This window comes from Rhea pennata, chromosome 25, assembly GCF_028389875.1.
Source record: "Rhea pennata isolate bPtePen1 chromosome 25, bPtePen1.pri, whole genome shotgun sequence".
Classification (NCBI taxonomy): Eukaryota; Metazoa; Chordata; class Aves; order Rheiformes; family Rheidae; genus Rhea; species Rhea pennata.
In genome coordinates this window covers 5,911,314-5,928,985 of record NC_084687.1, presented here as the reverse complement: position 1 = coordinate 5,928,985, position 17,672 = coordinate 5,911,314, and the positions used below count along the sequence as shown (strand labels likewise).

Below are 17,672 nucleotides of genomic sequence, written 5' to 3'. Positions count from 1 at the left end.
AGAACAGAAAACACAAGTTGTTCTCTTACTATTGCTAATTTCCAATACACACAGATTTTAAAAACTACAAAAAAACTACAAAAAAAAAAAAAAAAAGAGACTATATGAAATGAAACTCTTAAGATAAGCTTTACAGTATGCAAAAGAAATTTAATTTTGATTCTTTTCCATCTGAAAGGGACATGTTTTAGCTCATTAGGTGCTAGATAGTAATAGATTATCCACTATAGCCAGGAATAAAAAAAAAATAAAATAAATAAAAGCACTGTTGGTGTTAGTTTTTATTACAGGAAGGTACAGCAAGCAGTTACAAGTTTAATAGCATTCCAAAGGCACACAAGCAAAAATAAAGGGAAAGGAGACAGTGACATACAACAGCACGAAGCCCATAAACCATGACTGACAGTTTGAGAACTTGCAATGTTATTACATATGCAGACTGCAGCCAGGAGGAGCATCTGGGGGACAAAGTAGTCACATATATTCATCCAGAGAGTAGCACATAAACATCACGGGCAACGAGAGGAAATAAAATTAACTGGAGTCCAAAACAACCTTTAGCAAAAGCCCTATTAAATCTGCCCTCATTGTACACGGCTCAGCAGCAAGGCCACTGTGCAGTTCCCGTAAGTGATGCTACACGTCCAGGGTAGCACACTGAGCACGCGGCGCGCAAGGCCAGCGGCAGTTTGCCGTCGTGCGTTCTGCTTCTGGTTCAGAGGCAGGGGACACTTCTGCTCTGAGGTCTCCTACCACTGATGGCAAAAAAAAAAAAAATCTAAGGGCCCAGCCTGGAGTGAAAAACAAGATGAACACTACAAAAGAAGTTTATTTTCCAGAAATGCTGTTAATTTTAAGAGGCCTGCATGATTCCTGAATGACCAGAAGACTCTTAACATCTCTATTAACATCTGCCTTGAAGACCCCATAGTCAAGACAACAGACAGCTCAAAGTTTTTTGGTATTTTTGGTGCCAGGTCTCAAAACACTGAGAGGATAAAGTTATTTAAAAAGTTAAAAATTTTTACCTAAGAAAATGAATGAAGATTGTAGATGCATATGTTTTACTGATTTCATTTACTGAACTATTAGACACTAATTCAGTTTAAATAAAAATGAAAATGTCCACGTAAGAGAGAGAAGGGGAGATAAAAATACTTCCCTGCTTTCCACCACCCCCTCTACACACAACCACAAACACACACCCATCCCCATTTTACTACTCAAGGAAATGTTTATTACCTGCTTCCTTATAGTGGAGCTGCGTCTGCCACTGATTAGATGATCCAAACCACCCATTGGTGTAGGAGGAAAAAACAGATAATAGAAAAGTCAAGATAATCCTCTATCATCATAGAACTTGTTCATTTGATACTCTAAACCATACTTATTTTGGAGGAGGGAAGACAAGTCAATCTTAATGACTTAGTCTCATTCAATTTATAGAACTTCAAAAAAATTTTAAGTGACTTTAAATCACTGAAATCCTGAAAAAGGCACAAGGGAGCCTACTGCTTTGACAAAAGATTACCCTTGACATTTTAATTCCAACTGTATGGAAATCTATTATATAAGGCTCCTGTTCGAGATGAAGTTTGTTATAAGCTGCAGACAGCACTTCTCCAAAGGAGTCACTCTGCGGAGGGCGAGAAGCAGGTGGGAGCATGCTGGTTTCCCACTGTGCTGTTAACAGCTGTCATTGTGGATTTTTTATTATAGTTCTGATAGATACAAAAAATAGATACCAAAAAAATAAAAGCAACAAACCAGACCACCACCACACACTAGCCAGGATTACCAGTGGTCTCACTTAGAACGGTGGTAGATATTAATTGCAGAAAAAGGGAAAAGCCCATCCTTTGCCAGGATTTTCTCCTCAAATTTATTACTGAGGTTTAAAATTCCTATAGTTCCTGCTAAACATGAAGTGGGAGAGATAATGGTAGAAAGGCCTAATGCATCATTCAAGCCAATTCCCTGCTAGGGCAGATGGCTGCTGAATTATAAATAAGATGATTAGAACCGATTTTTAAGAAGACAGTACAATCTGTTAATTCAGCAGAAATTTCTTTTATAAAAAGCAAAAACACTGAATTAAAAAAAAAAAAAAGTAAGAAATCAGATTCCATGGGCTGTCACAGGTAATAAGGTTACTCAAACTATTAGCAGTAATGATTCTGTTATATTTAAAGTTGTTTCATGATGAATAATATTTTATTATTACAGATGTCAGACTCTAATTAGGGCCTGTCAGCTTTACTTTGCTACAAGGAATGTGAAAAGTAGTAATGATTCCTGATCACTAGTAATCGCCTTCCTTTTGTTAAAAAGGCAGGACGATGCACAGTCCTCACTCCAGCTCCTTGGGCCCTTTGAATCCATCAATCTGGAGACGGAGATTTGTTACGTTTTATAAAAATGCCATCAAAAGAAGCTTACTTATGGCACTGTGATTGGGCCTAATTATAAATGGAAATTTTATTCTCCATGACCTCTATACTGCTTCAATCCAGCTCAATATCAGAGCATGGAGGGTCAACAGGGCAAAGGGAAAGAAAAGCCCCCCCAGCTATCAGTTATGTTTTTATTTAGGGGCTAAGTAACAACGTGGATAAATCCTGCAGAGTCACTGGGTCCATCTCTATTACAGAAAGAGAGATGTGCTCATTAAAATCTTAGTTTGAAGAACACTCCTCTGGATGACAGTGCCAGCTGCCACAGCTCCTCACACTTGCCTGTCTCCTCCTTCTTATATTCCTTTTCCAGCCTCTGTTTGAGGAACTGATCTAGTTTAAAAGCAGTGGGGGCAAGAAAAACTACAAAATACACATGTACCTTTTTTTCTCCTCTGTTATTTTTAACCTAAATCAGTGTACCAATCTGTTTCAACATGCAGCCCTACCAACAGTGCTACTGCCACAGCTGAGGGGCAGCACAGAGTGCCAACAAGAAATGAGAGGTAGGAGCAGGCACTACATCAAACAAAACACCATTCCTCAGCTAACCAGAGGTTAAACTGATTTATGAATATCACCTTGCACTGATGCAGATAATAGCAACGATATTTAATGCTATATTAACTAGCAGGAATTTGCTTATATGTTAGCTACGTGAATGTCCTTTTCTAATGGATGCATATCTTGGGTTGCTATTTGATCCCGTTTGGCAGTGGCCAATTTGTAGCAGCCAGCCCTCAAAAAAAAAAAAAAAGATTCTCACACACCTACCTGGCAAGGGAGCAGTCAGTCCTTTGACCTGTTGGGAAGACAAACAAATACAGCATTATGGTAAATAGGAGAATACCTTTGACTGATGCATAAATCTCATTTTTGAAAGCGGGGGGACAATCTGAGAGGGAGAGGAGCAGCTGGAGAGCTGCATCATGCTGGCTTGCCACTAGCACAGTGGCTGCTCAGAGCATCCCTGCTGGCATGGCTCCGCGGTGGCTGACCAGGAAATGCAGAAAACAGCCTGGGCTGCCTGAGGACTCTTTCTTTGGAAAGTATTGTTTTTGAAAATTGGTTCCCTGCGCATTCTAATTGTTGACTTCTACTGCCAAAAAACTAGGCTTGTCAACCTCTCCCTCCCTCCTCCTTCCCAGGAGAATTAGTGGGGAGACAGATTATACTTTATAAAGCCACTTAACAAGACTGAAAACATTCACGGATTTGTTAGCCCACAGCCTGAACGTGATGCCATTAAACTATTTTGGGAGAGAGACATTTAATGGTATTTTCCACAAACATCTGTAAGAGTGTTCCATTAATGTGCATTGAGTTTGCAAGGAAGCAGCCAAGCTAGCAACTACTGCTAACACAGGCATCATTTTAGAACAGCACAACAAGGAATAAGAAAGACAGTAAACTAGCATGTGCCTTTGGGAATTTTACAGGCCAGATTTTTTGCTGGTCACAGATCATTATTGGTGAAACCATACCGATTTACACCAGTTGAAAATCCACCCTTCTTCCTGCAATGTCTTCCTGCTCCTGGGGAGATGGAAGAATGACATAGGAAAGTATCTAATTGCTGATAGCTGAGAATTAGTTGAACACATCTTGATAACCACTTTCCTCTCCCCATGTAAAGCCGAAACAGTGCATGATTTGCATGAAAATGTTATTCTGAAGCAGAATTTCCAACCATCTGTCTCACTTCCATCATGGAATATTCATATATATAAATTATATGAATGTGGCAAGATCAAGGGGCTCCAACATTGCAGTGACAAATGTGTACAGTAGACAGGGACTTAATTCATTTTAGATACGAAGACTTGCTGTTGTTTTTATTACCAGAAACTGTCCTCTTTAGATTAAGGTAATTTGCAAGAGGACTAATAAATGCCACCTAAGGAAAGGGCCAAGAATAAAAATCATAACAAAAATATCAGGTTTCCAGGGACTGAACGTACACAGCTGCATGTATGTTTTTCAGTAACGCATCTAAAAATGTTTCTGTGACTTGTGAGAGGAGTTTTATTTGCCTATATCCCAGTTAAGTGACATTTTATGAATGGACCTAGACAGGGACCCAGTTTGTACCATTAATCTAACTTAGTTTTGGAGACAAAATGTACCTCACTTTTTCAGCTCTTTTTGATCTCACTGGTGACAGAAGTGATCTTTTTTTCCCTCAAAAAAATTTTTGGAGCTTACCCTAGCACACACTGGATCCCTTCACAAGAAGGGTTGAGAAAGCTTTGGTATTGCAAAGCAACCACAACAAACAGAAGGAGCCTTTAAATCTACACAGCGATACAGAAATTGCATGAAATTTCCTTCTCTTTTGCCCCACCACAGCTTGAGGTCAGTTCAAGGGGCAGGCAGGTTAAGAGGAAATAGGTCTCGGTATGCAGAGATCAGCTATGATCCAGGAATGTGATTAATCACAGGGGCAGCCTGGGTGTCTTTTGGAGACACTTAGAGGCAGAAGAAAAATACCCTAAGGGTACAGCTCTTTAGTTTCACCCACTCTTTTCATAGGGCAGCTGAAGAAAGAACAAACTTTAAGTAATAAAGCACAAGACGACGACAAGCCTCTTTCCTTACCTTCTAGTGGCTCGAGTCTGATAAACATGCAACTCTTAATTACTGTAGTAATAAGTATTTTATTTTTATAGTACATTTTTAAACTGAAAGCAATGCGCTTGAAAGACCACATGCTGTTTAAATTTTCATTCAGAAGATTTGCACACCATAAACTGTGGGGAGTCCAGTTAAGTTACTAAAGAAAAAATGAGCCCTGCTGTAGGATATAAACCCAGGAATGAGTTGAGCCATTTTCTGACCTGACATTTGGACTGTTAAACTGTCTCCTCTACAAGCACTAGGCAGGCAGGTTTCTATGGAAACTTGGAAGTGTAGTTTAAGAAGTGTGTTTGGCCAACAGGATTTGCCCATGCTGCAAAGGGAAAGAAGTCTCCCTTTGTTCGGACACCAATAGCAAACGGCATATTCAGTTCTGGCCGCTGCCCTTTGCCTAATGTCCTACAGACAGGCAACATATTTTACATGCTCTGAACATAAGCCTGTGTTCACATGCATTAGCTTAGTCTGGATCGAACCCACAGAGGTCAGAAGCAGCTAAGCTACCATGCAAATGAAACTTTCGACCAGCCTAATGAGGCAACACTCCTAAACTAATCAGTAAACTGTCAGTCACAAGGCTTACCCTAACATAGATTAAGCGAGAAGCAGAACGTGCACATGTGGGGCAGGATGACTGAGTGGGCGTATGCTTCATTTAAACAAATAAGCAATGCACATTAGTGACTCATTAAGCATTTGCCTTTCACCATTACTCAAGCAGCCATGTAGGTCATTTGGCTTCTCTAGCACACAGGTTAGAAAATAAATTCATAGAACATGAATCCATCCAGTTAGCGTCAGTAACCCCAGACAGCCCTATTCAGCCAGCTAACTGGGTAACTGCAGCAGCCTGGCTAGCAGTGACCGAGGGGGCTGCACTCACTTTCTCCCAAGGTCTTCTGGAGAAGGTCGTGTTTTGCTTGGAGCTTTGTTATCAGGTTCCTGCCTTCCAGGTACTCTTTCATTTTCTGCAGTGATGGGAAAAAAGCAATATGATGAGTGGACAATTTATAGTTTTTTGATTGCATCCTTAGGCTGCTGGGTCCTGAACATAATGCTGAAGTACAGGGTTACAGGTAATTTACAGCACAGAGGAGGCACTAAATCCTCCAGGCTTGCACAGGTATGTAAATCTGAAGCTTAGCCCACACCCCACATATCTGCAGGGTAATTTCTATGGCTCTGCTCAGGAATCAGGTGGATGTTTGGCATCTTCTAGACATCCGAGGGGCTGTCATGCACCTCCGCTGCAGACTGGGCAGAATGGAAATGTGCTTCCTGTGCATCACCCTCAACTGAATGAGCAATTTGTTTTAACAAACTAAAAGGCTGCTACTGTGGTTATTCTCTCACTTAACCTTTCTCACCCCACTTTACTTGTCAAATACTGTGTCTGCCTCTGCTCTGGATGATACACAAGGAGCAAGTGAGTTTAAGCATGTGTACACACACACACAGAACATTTAAGTTCAGATACAGTCTCTCATTAAAATATTATATAATCATTTCTCCTACTTGTTTCCGATTTTTCCAAGCTCTGCAAATGCTATTTTTCACAACTCTTTCATCTCCTATTTTGAAGTTCAAAACAGCATTATTTATCTTTGCCATGCTGCAGCATATAAAATACGCTCTGCTGTGCAGTAGCTGTCCGCGTTATAATTAGGACATGTTTACACCCAGGAATACAGGAATAGCATACAACTCTGCAACAGAACTACCACAGACCATTTTTCAGAAACATGGGATATTTAAAAAAAATTGAGATAGCAAAATGAGCACAACGAAAGGATTCTGTTTTAATAACGAAAAGGTCCAGTTCTCTTCTTCAGCTCTCCCCAGCTCTATTCACCGTCTTCCACCTCTACTTTTGTATTGCCAAATTAAGACTGTAAATCCTTAGGATAAAAATGGCATTTTAACTATAGGAGTGCCCTGCTTGCCTTGTGCAGACTGTAGCAATGGCAGCCTACACGTAAGATGAAAAGAGGCAAGAAACACTGCGTGCCGACACCATGACAGTGCTGATGGCGGGGAACCCTCCCAGGAGCTAATGAAGTTGCCATCAAGACTCCCCGACAGTCGTGCATACTGCCAAGACATACAAAAGTGCCTGAACTGGGCTTTTAAAACACAGGCTTTTGGCAGTTAATTATGTCCCTCTGCTTGACAAAATTGGAACAAAACATTCACAAACACTACGCCCTTTCGGGGACTCTCAGCACTTCCCAATTCTTATAGGGCCAATACTTTAATTTATTTTGTTCTAGATGAAAGCAGGAAGAAGGATCATTTTGGTAAAAAGTGAAAATTTTAAAAGCTAACCATGTTTTTTCAGAATGTTCCTGGAGAACCTGTTTGCCACTCCCCAATTATGTACTTTTCCTAAAGCAGTTAAACTTTTGCATCAAATTTTTACCAGAAAAATACAGAGTGTAAGTTGCAAAAATAACCAGAGAAACCGAAGTGGAGATACGAGGATAGATCTGATTCTGGAAGATGTCGAGCTCCCTGTCTCAAAACCGAGAACAAGCAGACAGACGGGACTGCAAGGCTAATCTCAAAATAGCTCATACAGAAGCTTAAAGATCTGCAAATCAACTCGATCTGGAAGACAGTTACGCTTCCCCTTGAAGGGGATATAAAAACTTAAGCTCAGTCTTTCTTGCATTACCTCTATGTTCCCTATGTCCATCCTCTTTCTAAGACTGAAGCCTGCTTCCAAAAGAAACTGGATCGATGATCACTCCCGCAGGAAACAGACTTTTCCTCCCCCTTTCTACTATACATCCCACTTCTATCACACAGCAGCGTCGCAGCAAAACCCAGAGCAGCTTTCTGCACTCTGCTGCAAACCGCTCCGTGTGGCGCAAGGCCTTCTGCACCATCGCTGCACCCAAAGCTGCTCAGCACACCCATGTCTTGCTCCCCAGGCGGCTGCAGCTGAGCGTGGAGAAGATGCATCCCCGTCTTGGCTTATCCACCCCGCGGGCTCCCCGGCAGCGGGAGCACCTCCGCCCGGGACCTGCCAATGCTCCGGCCCACTGCCCTGGCTTTGCTGCAGGGAGACAGGCACATGAAGAGCATCATCTGCCTGCAGAAGAGCACCAGGGTTAATGGGCGAACTCCCTGGGAGTCCACTTCTAGCTAAGTACAGTTGGAGTTAGACTAAGTACATTAATCAGACACCAAGAGGTAGAAACATACCCAAGTCACATTATTTCATATTGTGAAAGCCCAAGAGGGATGATCTGCTGTTGGTGAGCATTTTGCACCTACCATCTCCTCAAAACCAGACCACTCTGACACCCTCCCCTAGTCCAAGCCTCATTTCAATATTTTTCCATCAAGGAACAACTGGCAGCTGGAATATCTAATGAAGCAAAATGCAAACTAGACCACGTCTCCCTGCTTTGTGGGAAACGAGATTTCTGTCTCCATCCCACATCCTTAACCGTCTCAGATCTGGAAGGCTCAGCAGTTTTGCTCCCTCCCCCAGCCCTCCACCCAAGACCGACTTCAAACAAGGCCCTCAATTCAAGGGGGCCCGTTCCCAGGGTGCAGCGGGGAAACGGGATCGTCGCTCCGCCGCATCCTGCTGGTGATTAAACGTGGGAACAGTGGCACTTTGACAGAAGCAGCATGACACTGCTGTAAGATTGATTAGAAGAGGAATTTTATATAATACTTATCCATGTCTTAAGGGTTTGGTAATAATAAATTTACATTAATTTTTAAAGCACTTCACAGAATGAGCATTGAACCACATTTTAATCTTTCTGGAAGAAAGAAATAACATTACTACAAAGAACTAAAATTATCCCCTATTTTAAGGCAGAAAGGTTTGAATCGTTCATTCTCCCTCCCCGTCTGAGGCAGGGCAGAGTGCCGGCTACACGGCAGTTAGCCGCGTGCAGTTCCAGCACAGACAGACACGCTCACGGTAGCTTCAGTTTTGCTGGCGCAGCAGCCACTGCCGCACAGACGGCGACAGGCAGCACCGGCCTCCCGAGCGCTGTGCACGCAGCCTCGATTTCCAGCTCTCCCAGGTCGTTCCTGCTTCCTCCCTGTACTTACCTGCATTAGCTGAGCGGAGTCAGCCATCCTTCCTATGCTTCTGACTGATGCAGGAGGCTTAAGCTTCTGCTCTGAATACAAATCTTCCTTCAAAGAACTATCTTGGTGCAAGTATACAATGATATACCTTTAGTGGAAACATAACTAATACTGCCATAAGGATACTACGTCAGTGCTCCTTAAATTAAATTCCCATCGTAGTATCACCACATTCACCTAAGAGCACCGCCTAACTATCGGTACAGTATGTGGAGCTTCCAACCTTTGTTACACGGCAACATGGAATATTTTTTCAAATTAGTATTTCTCCTTTGCTTCATATCATTCAATACATTTAGGCTGTCACAGGTAGGAGGGGATGTGAGTCTCTGTTCTGCACTGTCTTCTAAAAGCATAAACACTTGCTTTCTTTTTTCTGCACTAAGAAGTCTCACTCACGCTGCTATACAGCTTTGGCCTAATTCTCATAGGTACTCACCTGAGCATCTTCTCACATACAGAAATAATTGCTCCTTGCAGAAACAAAGCTTGAAATTCTTATAAATGATATTTATAAATCTGCCTAATAGTAGATCAATCATGTATCTGATTAGCCTGGTTAAAGAAGCCCGTCATATACCAACTTCATTCTCTTGATAGTTATTTTATCCAGCTGGTATATGACATGACAAACAGCACCTCTGTTTGTTGGAGACAGCACTACAGCCCTGCTGCGACTTCCCCGGTCTGGCTGCATGGGGCAGGATATTAACACTATGAAAGGGAAAAACACTTCTCCCAAGTAAAGCCACAGGCTTGGTCTCCTATGTGCACATTTGAACACATAATAGTCCATCTCTAGAGAGAGAACACTTACAGTTCAATTAAAAAATAATTTTTCTAGTTCCATAATCTAATGGGCAGGCTGGTTAATCCCTTCTTAATTAAATCTGTTTCCCTGCCTACTTTTCTCAATAGCCAGCTTCACCTTCTAAGAAGGCTTCTTAATTTAATGAGTTATTTTAAGCTTTTTCAGTTTGTTCAAGAAAACGATAAACTCACTGATAAACTTAAAATAAGGCAAGCCTTGACAAAAATCATCCTGTCAGCCACGGTAATTTGCACAGAAACGTCACAATTTTAATAAGCCACAGCATTCTTGGGACAGGAACCTAAAGGACAGCAAGTATGGCAAAAGATGCCCAAGGGAATGTCAGAAAGTATTCAGGATAAGAGGTATTATTTTTGTCTACTTTTTGAAAGATTTTTAAAATAGAAAAGAATTCAACAGCTCAACATAAAACAAATTAAATTTAAGGAAAAACATATACACTGGTATCAGAGTCAATAGAGAAAATTCTTAGCATCCTCTAAAAACGCACCAGTTCTATGAAAAGGTTATTTGAACTTTTGAAATTGCTAGAGGATAACAAAAATGAAAAAAAATGTTCTTTTAGCTTGTATTATATTTGAAAAATTTATATTTATAAACTATTAAATTCTCTCTCAGACAATTCCTTTTTAGGAAAGAAAAAGGAAAAACCAATTTTACTCAGTTTATGCACAAAGTTTTCATCAACAGTCAGAGGTATCTCAATATATTTGAAAAGAATTCAAAGCATCTCCTTTTAAAACCAGTATACTAACTCTGCTTTCCCAAAATCAATTACAGGTGGATTTTTGTAAGATGACAGCAACATTTTGCACTCCTTTGTAAAAACAATTCTAAAAATACTATAAATGAATATACTTCTAACAAAAACTTATAGCAAAAAAACATACAGGTATGCAACTCCCAAAGGCTTTCAATCACCTTGAACACCTTGAAAACTTAATACCTCACCGTGAAATAGAACTGCTCTGTCTCCTGTTGGTTGGCCCGTCTTTTGGCAATGCTCGGTTTGCTCATGAAAGTTTCGGAGACAGTGGATTTAACAGACTCCATAGAGTTGCTGTACTGAAAACAGTCAGAGACATCAAAGTCCTCTATTGTGACTATATCCTGGATAGTCTGGAGAGTAGCTTCCATAGTCTTCTTAACCTGTCCAGCAAAAATAAGAGTACTTAAAAAAATGAAAATAATGTGTTGCAGGTGAAAAAAAGAGGCAGTAAGTACCCCAGGGCATTTTACTCAATGAACCAAGATTACCAGTTTCATGTTCCGTGGGCCATAACTAGGGTCAAGTTCCGCTAGTCGACAGAACACAGTCTATATAAGCAAAGGGCAGGAAGGACACTGAGCCAGCCAGCAGTATGAAAACAGTGGTAATCCACAGGCTGGGGTGAGGAAGAGAAATAGGGAAATTCAACCTCAAAGCAAAGAGTATTGGAGGAAAATGTAGTCACCTTCTGTAAGTACACTGATTGGGCATCAAATAAATCTTTGATTAAAAACAGGACTTTGCTGCACTGTAAATTTTTGCTGAAGGCCAGGATCAAAATTCTAGACATGTAAAGGGATTTCTAATTTTTTCCCAGAAGAAATTAAAAATTCCTGTAGATCAGATATTTTGATCTCTTCTCAGACAAATGCCATTCATCTAGCACTCTCATCCTAGATGTCTGAAGAAACAAAAACTAGCTCTTATCTTGCATTACGCAAATTCACTGTCTTCATTTCGAAACATTGCTTTATTATTTTTTTTTTTTAGCTATCCAAACTCAGCTTCTTGAAACATGATCAGCCCTATCAATTTAGGGTTAGGGCAAAGGATATTTGCTGCTTTTTTAAAAGAGCCCTCTCTACACACCCAGCTTTCACATAAAATTGTGGTCAGACTAATGTTTCTGGCCTCAGCTGCCTTCTTGCATTTCATTGCCTTTACTGCAAGTCTTCAGAGAATAAGACTCACAGTAACTGCATTCTTCTCAGTTCCTACTCCCCTTTGTAAGTGACAAAAGGTTGCTGGCTTTGAGTGGCTCACCTCTTCATTTTCAATCTTCAGTGTAGATAATCTGGACTGCAACTGCTGGCACCTCTGCACTAATTCACTCTGGACTGGTTGCTGGGCACATAGCTGCGACTCCTGGAAGAAAAGCAGCAGCATTTTTAGAGTGCTAGGGAAAAAAAAACAAAACAAAACAAAAAAAAAAAAAAAAAAAAAAAGACTCAAAACCAGTGCAACTATTTCATTATATTATTGCAAATATCCTCCAAAATGGATCATTTTAAAGCCTTAGAAGGTCTGGATTTTATTCAGTAAAAAGGCCTGCATTCTAGCAAGTTGCACATCCACCTCCTGACCATATGAAAAGCAATTGGAAAAAAAGTGCAAACCTGAACATCTCAAAAGAACTAGAAAAAAATAGCTTGTAAGTGATGTAAGCCTGTCATTTCTCTTTGGAAGTCTGAAGGTGCTTTATTACAGAAGTTACGCTAAATCAAGTTTTAAAACCTCAAGGAGATGAGTGTGCTTCCACCACATCAGAGAAGAATTTGGTTGCATCAGATAGGCATCTGGGGCAGAGGGTATGAGAGGCTTAGCGCACTCAGCCGAACTACCTATACACCGCAGTAGCATTTTCATCCTTAGTGGTTTTGATAGTCAAGAGTCACTCGCATCCAGATATCCATGGCACAAGTTACTGCTTAATCTTCAGATTAGCTCCCTTTTCTAAGGCTCCCCTCAACCTTTCAAAACCAAAGCCAAACCAGTGGCTTTTCAGTGGGTCCAACTATTAGAAGTGAGGGAAATGAAGAGGCAAAACTGCAGCTAAAAATTTGGGAAGTTGTGATTTTCCTTCAAATCTATATGCTGCCTTGAATAGGAGAGACAATGCTCCTTTGAAGGCTTGATACCATTCTTTACCTGATATTAACTTCACCTCGCAAGCTAATACACAATTTAAAAGAGCCTCTATCAGCAAGAAAGTTTATTTTGCTAAAAACGTAATTCTATAAATGTAACTAAATGGAAGACTGATTCCTACAAAGTGTTTACAGAGCTAGAGCTGAAAGAAGACTATAAACTGACCATATCACCCATATGGGGCTGAAACTCGAACTTCATGGGTGGACAAAAGACGTTGTTGTACATCTCCATGAGGCGCTGCTTATCACTGTTGGCATCCAGGTTCTCAACAGCATTTTCGATGGCATCCAAACCCTCATGCTTTGACTGTTCCAGGTTCAGCTCAGCAGACAAGAACGTCCTGAGAGCTCTGTTGAGGCTAGCATGGTATCCCAGGTCACAACACTGCTGGAAAAAGACACACAATTCCATATGAATAAGTGAAGAATCTCTGAAACTGAAATTAAAATTTCTAAGACTGTAAGACAGATGGACAGCAGGTCTGGGATACTTCATTGCGTTCTAGTTACCACAGTGGTCTCTTTTCTCTGATTGACCACAGAGGTATCTTGACTAGCAGTTTTCACAGTAAATAGAACCCAGCCTATATTCCCATACAAATTTCAAAAGCAGTGTTATAATTATCTTGAGACAAGCACAGACAGCAAACTGCTACAACAGATTGGGAAGTCGTCATGGAGTACTACAGACTTCATTCCATGCTGTTAAAAAAAAACACCAAGAAGAAATTTTACTCTAGAAGTGAATAGGTTCAATGGCAGGAGAGTGGATACCTTTAAATTCTTTAAATTCTAACCTTTTTTTCCAAGGCACCAATTCTCACTAAAAGCACTCTGAAATCCTTAAACAAAATTTTTCCAAATTATTCCAACTAAAAGGAAGACAGTGCACTGAAGTTCTATCTTGAGAAACAAATCATAGGATTTGGATCACCTGCAAAGGTTAATCTGCACCTAAATTATTCCACCCAACATACAGAAAACTATTTAATTCAGTACACTTCAGGAAGCAAGAGTATGACCTGTACAATCATCAGCATAAAGATGAGAGTTATCCAAAAAGCAAGTAGTGATTGGTTGAGATGACTTCATTGCTAGGGTGAAATAGAAGAGCCAAAAACTTTCAAGCAGAAGGTGGTCAAGGTCAAGAATTTCCTGGCTATTACTGACATTAAGATGATGTCACTGGAAGACAATCAAGCAGCTTCACCTCCACGGCCAAGTCCTAATGTTTCACAAGGGAAAAAAATGCTTTTCATTAGCTGATCTGAAACAGCCTGAATTTTTCAGACATCTAATAAACTGAGCTAGAAAGGAGCCCACCTTCTTGAAATTACAAGCAAGATTACATATGCTAGGAGAATATCCAAACAGAAAAAAAAAGAGACCATCTGCTTGATTGCTGTGCTGCTCTGTAAGCAAAAAAAAAAAAAAAAAAAAAAAAAAGAACTCCTCCTCCTCCTCACCCATCATTTGAGTCTCATCACTGTTATTGTGAGTAAATGGGGGAAAAAAAGAAAAAGATTGATATACAGAGGGACTGACTAGTGGACCATTCCCAACTTCTACAGAATTCCTGCCACCAAGCGCTGCTAGATGCCTGGCTCCAGTGCCAAGAAGCTGCAGCAGGTGGGGAGTCTTGTAAAGGAGCAGCAGTCGCTGCTTAGACTGGAGGCAGAGAATGAGAGAACATTACATTCAATCAGAAAAAAACCAAAAAACAACCAAAAACCAAAAGACGCTTGATTGAGAACTTGCACGTACTGAAACAGCCTTGGATAACCAGCAGCTCCCGGCTACTGTTCTTCTGCAGGCACGTTGTAACCCCAGCCCCTGCACCTGGGCAAAGCCAGGCTGAGCTGGGCCAACAGTTCAGCCACGACTGGAATCAGCTAAGATTTAACAGCAGCCGCCGCTCATTCTCCCCTCTAACTACGGGCCGAAGCGTTGCACAGCCCACGCAGCGACACACTTGCTTTCCCTGTCGTCACCCTATTCCAACACACACGGAGCTGAAAGGAAAACCGATGGCTGCCCAGGAGGAGCTCACTGATGGGACTGGGAAGTTCAGTGAGACTTAATATTTTATACCCCAGCTCATTAAGCAGCAGGACTACATTAAAGCTGAAAAAAAAAAACCCTTTGCCATCTTATTTTATTGAAGCCAGTGATAGAAATCATTTTTCAGCCCACTCCCCCACTTTAATATTTTTAAAAGTCCAGCATACCATATTTATAGAAATATCAGCCTTGCCATCCCTTTTCTGGGTTATATAAATGTTTGATGGAATCATTCTCCAAGGAAATCAATTTTTTATAAGAATTTAATGATAACTCATTCAAATTCACTTCCCAACATGACAGCTGATTAACCCTTTGCCAGCTAGTGGTTTTTAAATAGGCCCAGAACAGAAGATTCAAGAAAAGAAAAGAGCCCTCTATTTTCAAATACAATTTACATTTGGAAAGGAAAGTATGAGATCCTTGAGTAAACAGCAGTAGTATACTTATTCCTAGAGGAGTAAACTAAACTTTAGGACTGATGCACGCACTTTTCAAAAATTCTGTCCCGGTGACCCTTCCATAAATATGAGATCTTCATTAATACAAACCTCTCCATTACTGTAATATTTCATTAGCATCAAAGAGCTGCCTCAGTCCCCAAAGTCAGGAAACTCAAGACTACTGGGCTACGTCAGGAACAGTTTATCATTTGTAACTCACTATTAAGAATTAATTCACTGTTTTCCTACCAAGGACACTGGAGGAGAAACGCAATGCATTGCATTAACATGACGAGTGCAACGCCTTTTGGCCTAATACAACTTACTTGTAAATAATTTTGAAGGCTCCTTTTGTATTACGTTTAAAGATGCATTGTCATCAAAAAATCAGATCAAGGAAAAGAATTAAGATCTGACTTTAAAAACATATTTTATTTAAAGTCAGATGCCTCAGACAGCCACTACTGGTTATCATTTTTAACTTTCAATCCTTCATATCAAAGGCATTTAAGCCTCACTGTTAAGACACAGCAAATACAGACCACTGAACTGGGTGTTCCCAGCCAAGACCCACATCTTTCTACACTTTCTCAAAGCAGAGCAGGTAATACTTAACTTTTAAAGGTTCTGAGAACATCCAATTGAATGTTAAACTGAATACTTCAAGGAACACGAAGGGGTTAACACTGATACAGACGCACCCAGAGTCACAACAGCTACCTTCTGGGCACAGTGACAACTCAATGCACTGCAGAAGCCCCCGAGCTCTTGTCCTGCACCACTGCTACCATGCCCCCAGGCAGGGCTGAGGGAAGACCCTTCCTTCAAAGCGGCGTAAATGGCTATGCTTGTCACTGCAGCTCTTAAAACATCTCAAGTCTGTGCTTAATTTGTAATGGATTTACAAAATCTAAATGGATTCTTTGAGCATTTCTTTTCTCTATATGACTTCTGAAAATTTAGTTAAAATGAACCGCTAAAAGACAACTGAACCAAGGATATTTGCAGTATTTGGTAGACGGTTGAATAAATATGATTATATATGTTTTTAAAATAGCCAAATAATTAACAATGATCCAAGTGATCTTTATTGCCTGGGTCTAGAAGAACTCCTGTTAGTTACCCCCCCCCCCCAACTCCAAAGGAAATTCCCTCTAGGCTTTAGAACTGAGTTGAGTGTTTTTAATCTGGACAGTAGTGGGCTGTCCTTGATAAATAAACAACAAAAAAAGATCCAGTAACAATATGTGACTCAGACATAATCTGTTCAACACAATTGGTACGGTATTCCTGTAGGTTGAAGCAGGGCAGTTACGTTTTGGTGAAAAATCTGCTTATTTCTTAGTTCCTTTGTTTAGAGAGTCAGTGAACCTAGGAAGAGTCTAGAAGCAGAATTTCCACTGTTTTCGCCACTCCTTTTGACACCTTTCTGAACCAGCCTGACAAAGCGTTCTGCAGTCCCAGTGACAGAAGAAAGAAACGCATCAAGCTACAGTGTGGGTATCAGACAACCGAAGGCCCAAAAAAGCAGATTTATTCCTCTTATGAAATATGCTACAAGAAGCATTAACCTTGAAAAGCATGGAATTTTTCAGGGCAAGTTAAAAGCAGCTTTGGAAAATGCAAGCATCTTTCATTTCTTTTACCAACTGGTATACTGCCTTATTTTTAAAAACATGCTGAATTGTAATATTGAGGGTTTGCTTAAAACAGTAAATAGAAAATGTCACAGTGATACTGAAGCTGAGTTTCATTTTAACTAAGCAACTTCTTCTTTTACAAGTCTCAATGCCAGGTTTATCATGCAAACATCTATTCCTGTAACAGACTAAGCCAGCTAAGAAAAGCTCACTTAACAGCTTAATGGCTGATCATCATGCCAATTGTTACTGCCTGAACTGCCCATCAAAGACGATCAGTCTGTTGTTGAGGATGTTGCTGGTTGTGCTGGTACATAACACGGTGGAGAGGCACACGTGAGGGTTAATGGCATGATATTCACTGCAGTCACTCAAGCAGCAGAACTTACATCAATGAGATCAGACAGGTCATGAATGTAATACTTGAATACAGATGCATTGGTGGCTTCCAGAGCCAGCAGATACTCGTTTCTTGCCTTAATAGCCTTCAGTCTATTTTCTGTGTACTTAGCTTGGCGCTGAAAGAGAAACCAAAGACAGAATTTATTTTAGAAAGAACTGTAGAGTAGCA

General features: G+C 40.6%; 1 protein-coding gene across 5 annotated transcripts in view; it reads right to left on the bottom strand.

The window, feature by feature from the left end:
• Positions 1–17,672, bottom strand: part of SRGAP2 (SLIT-ROBO Rho GTPase activating protein 2) — a 113,767-nt gene that overhangs the window by 26,538 nt on the left and 69,557 nt on the right. For 4 of the 5 annotated variants that reach the window (XM_062594769.1, XM_062594772.1, XM_062594771.1 and 1 more), the window contains exons 7-13: positions 17,491–17,619; positions 13,121–13,345; positions 12,071–12,172; positions 10,990–11,187; positions 5,974–6,058; positions 3,228–3,255; positions 1,243–1,273 (exon numbers count right to left, since the gene is read on the bottom strand). In XM_062594769.1, the coding sequence (XP_062450753.1) occupies positions 1,243–1,273; positions 3,228–3,255; positions 5,974–6,058; positions 10,990–11,187; positions 12,071–12,172; positions 13,121–13,345; positions 17,491–17,619 (798 nt within the window). The remainder of the gene's footprint in view (positions 1–1,242; positions 1,274–3,227; positions 3,256–5,973; positions 6,059–10,989; positions 11,188–12,070; positions 12,173–13,120; positions 13,346–17,490; positions 17,620–17,672) is intronic. The other variant, XM_062594770.1, reaches the window with a different exon arrangement.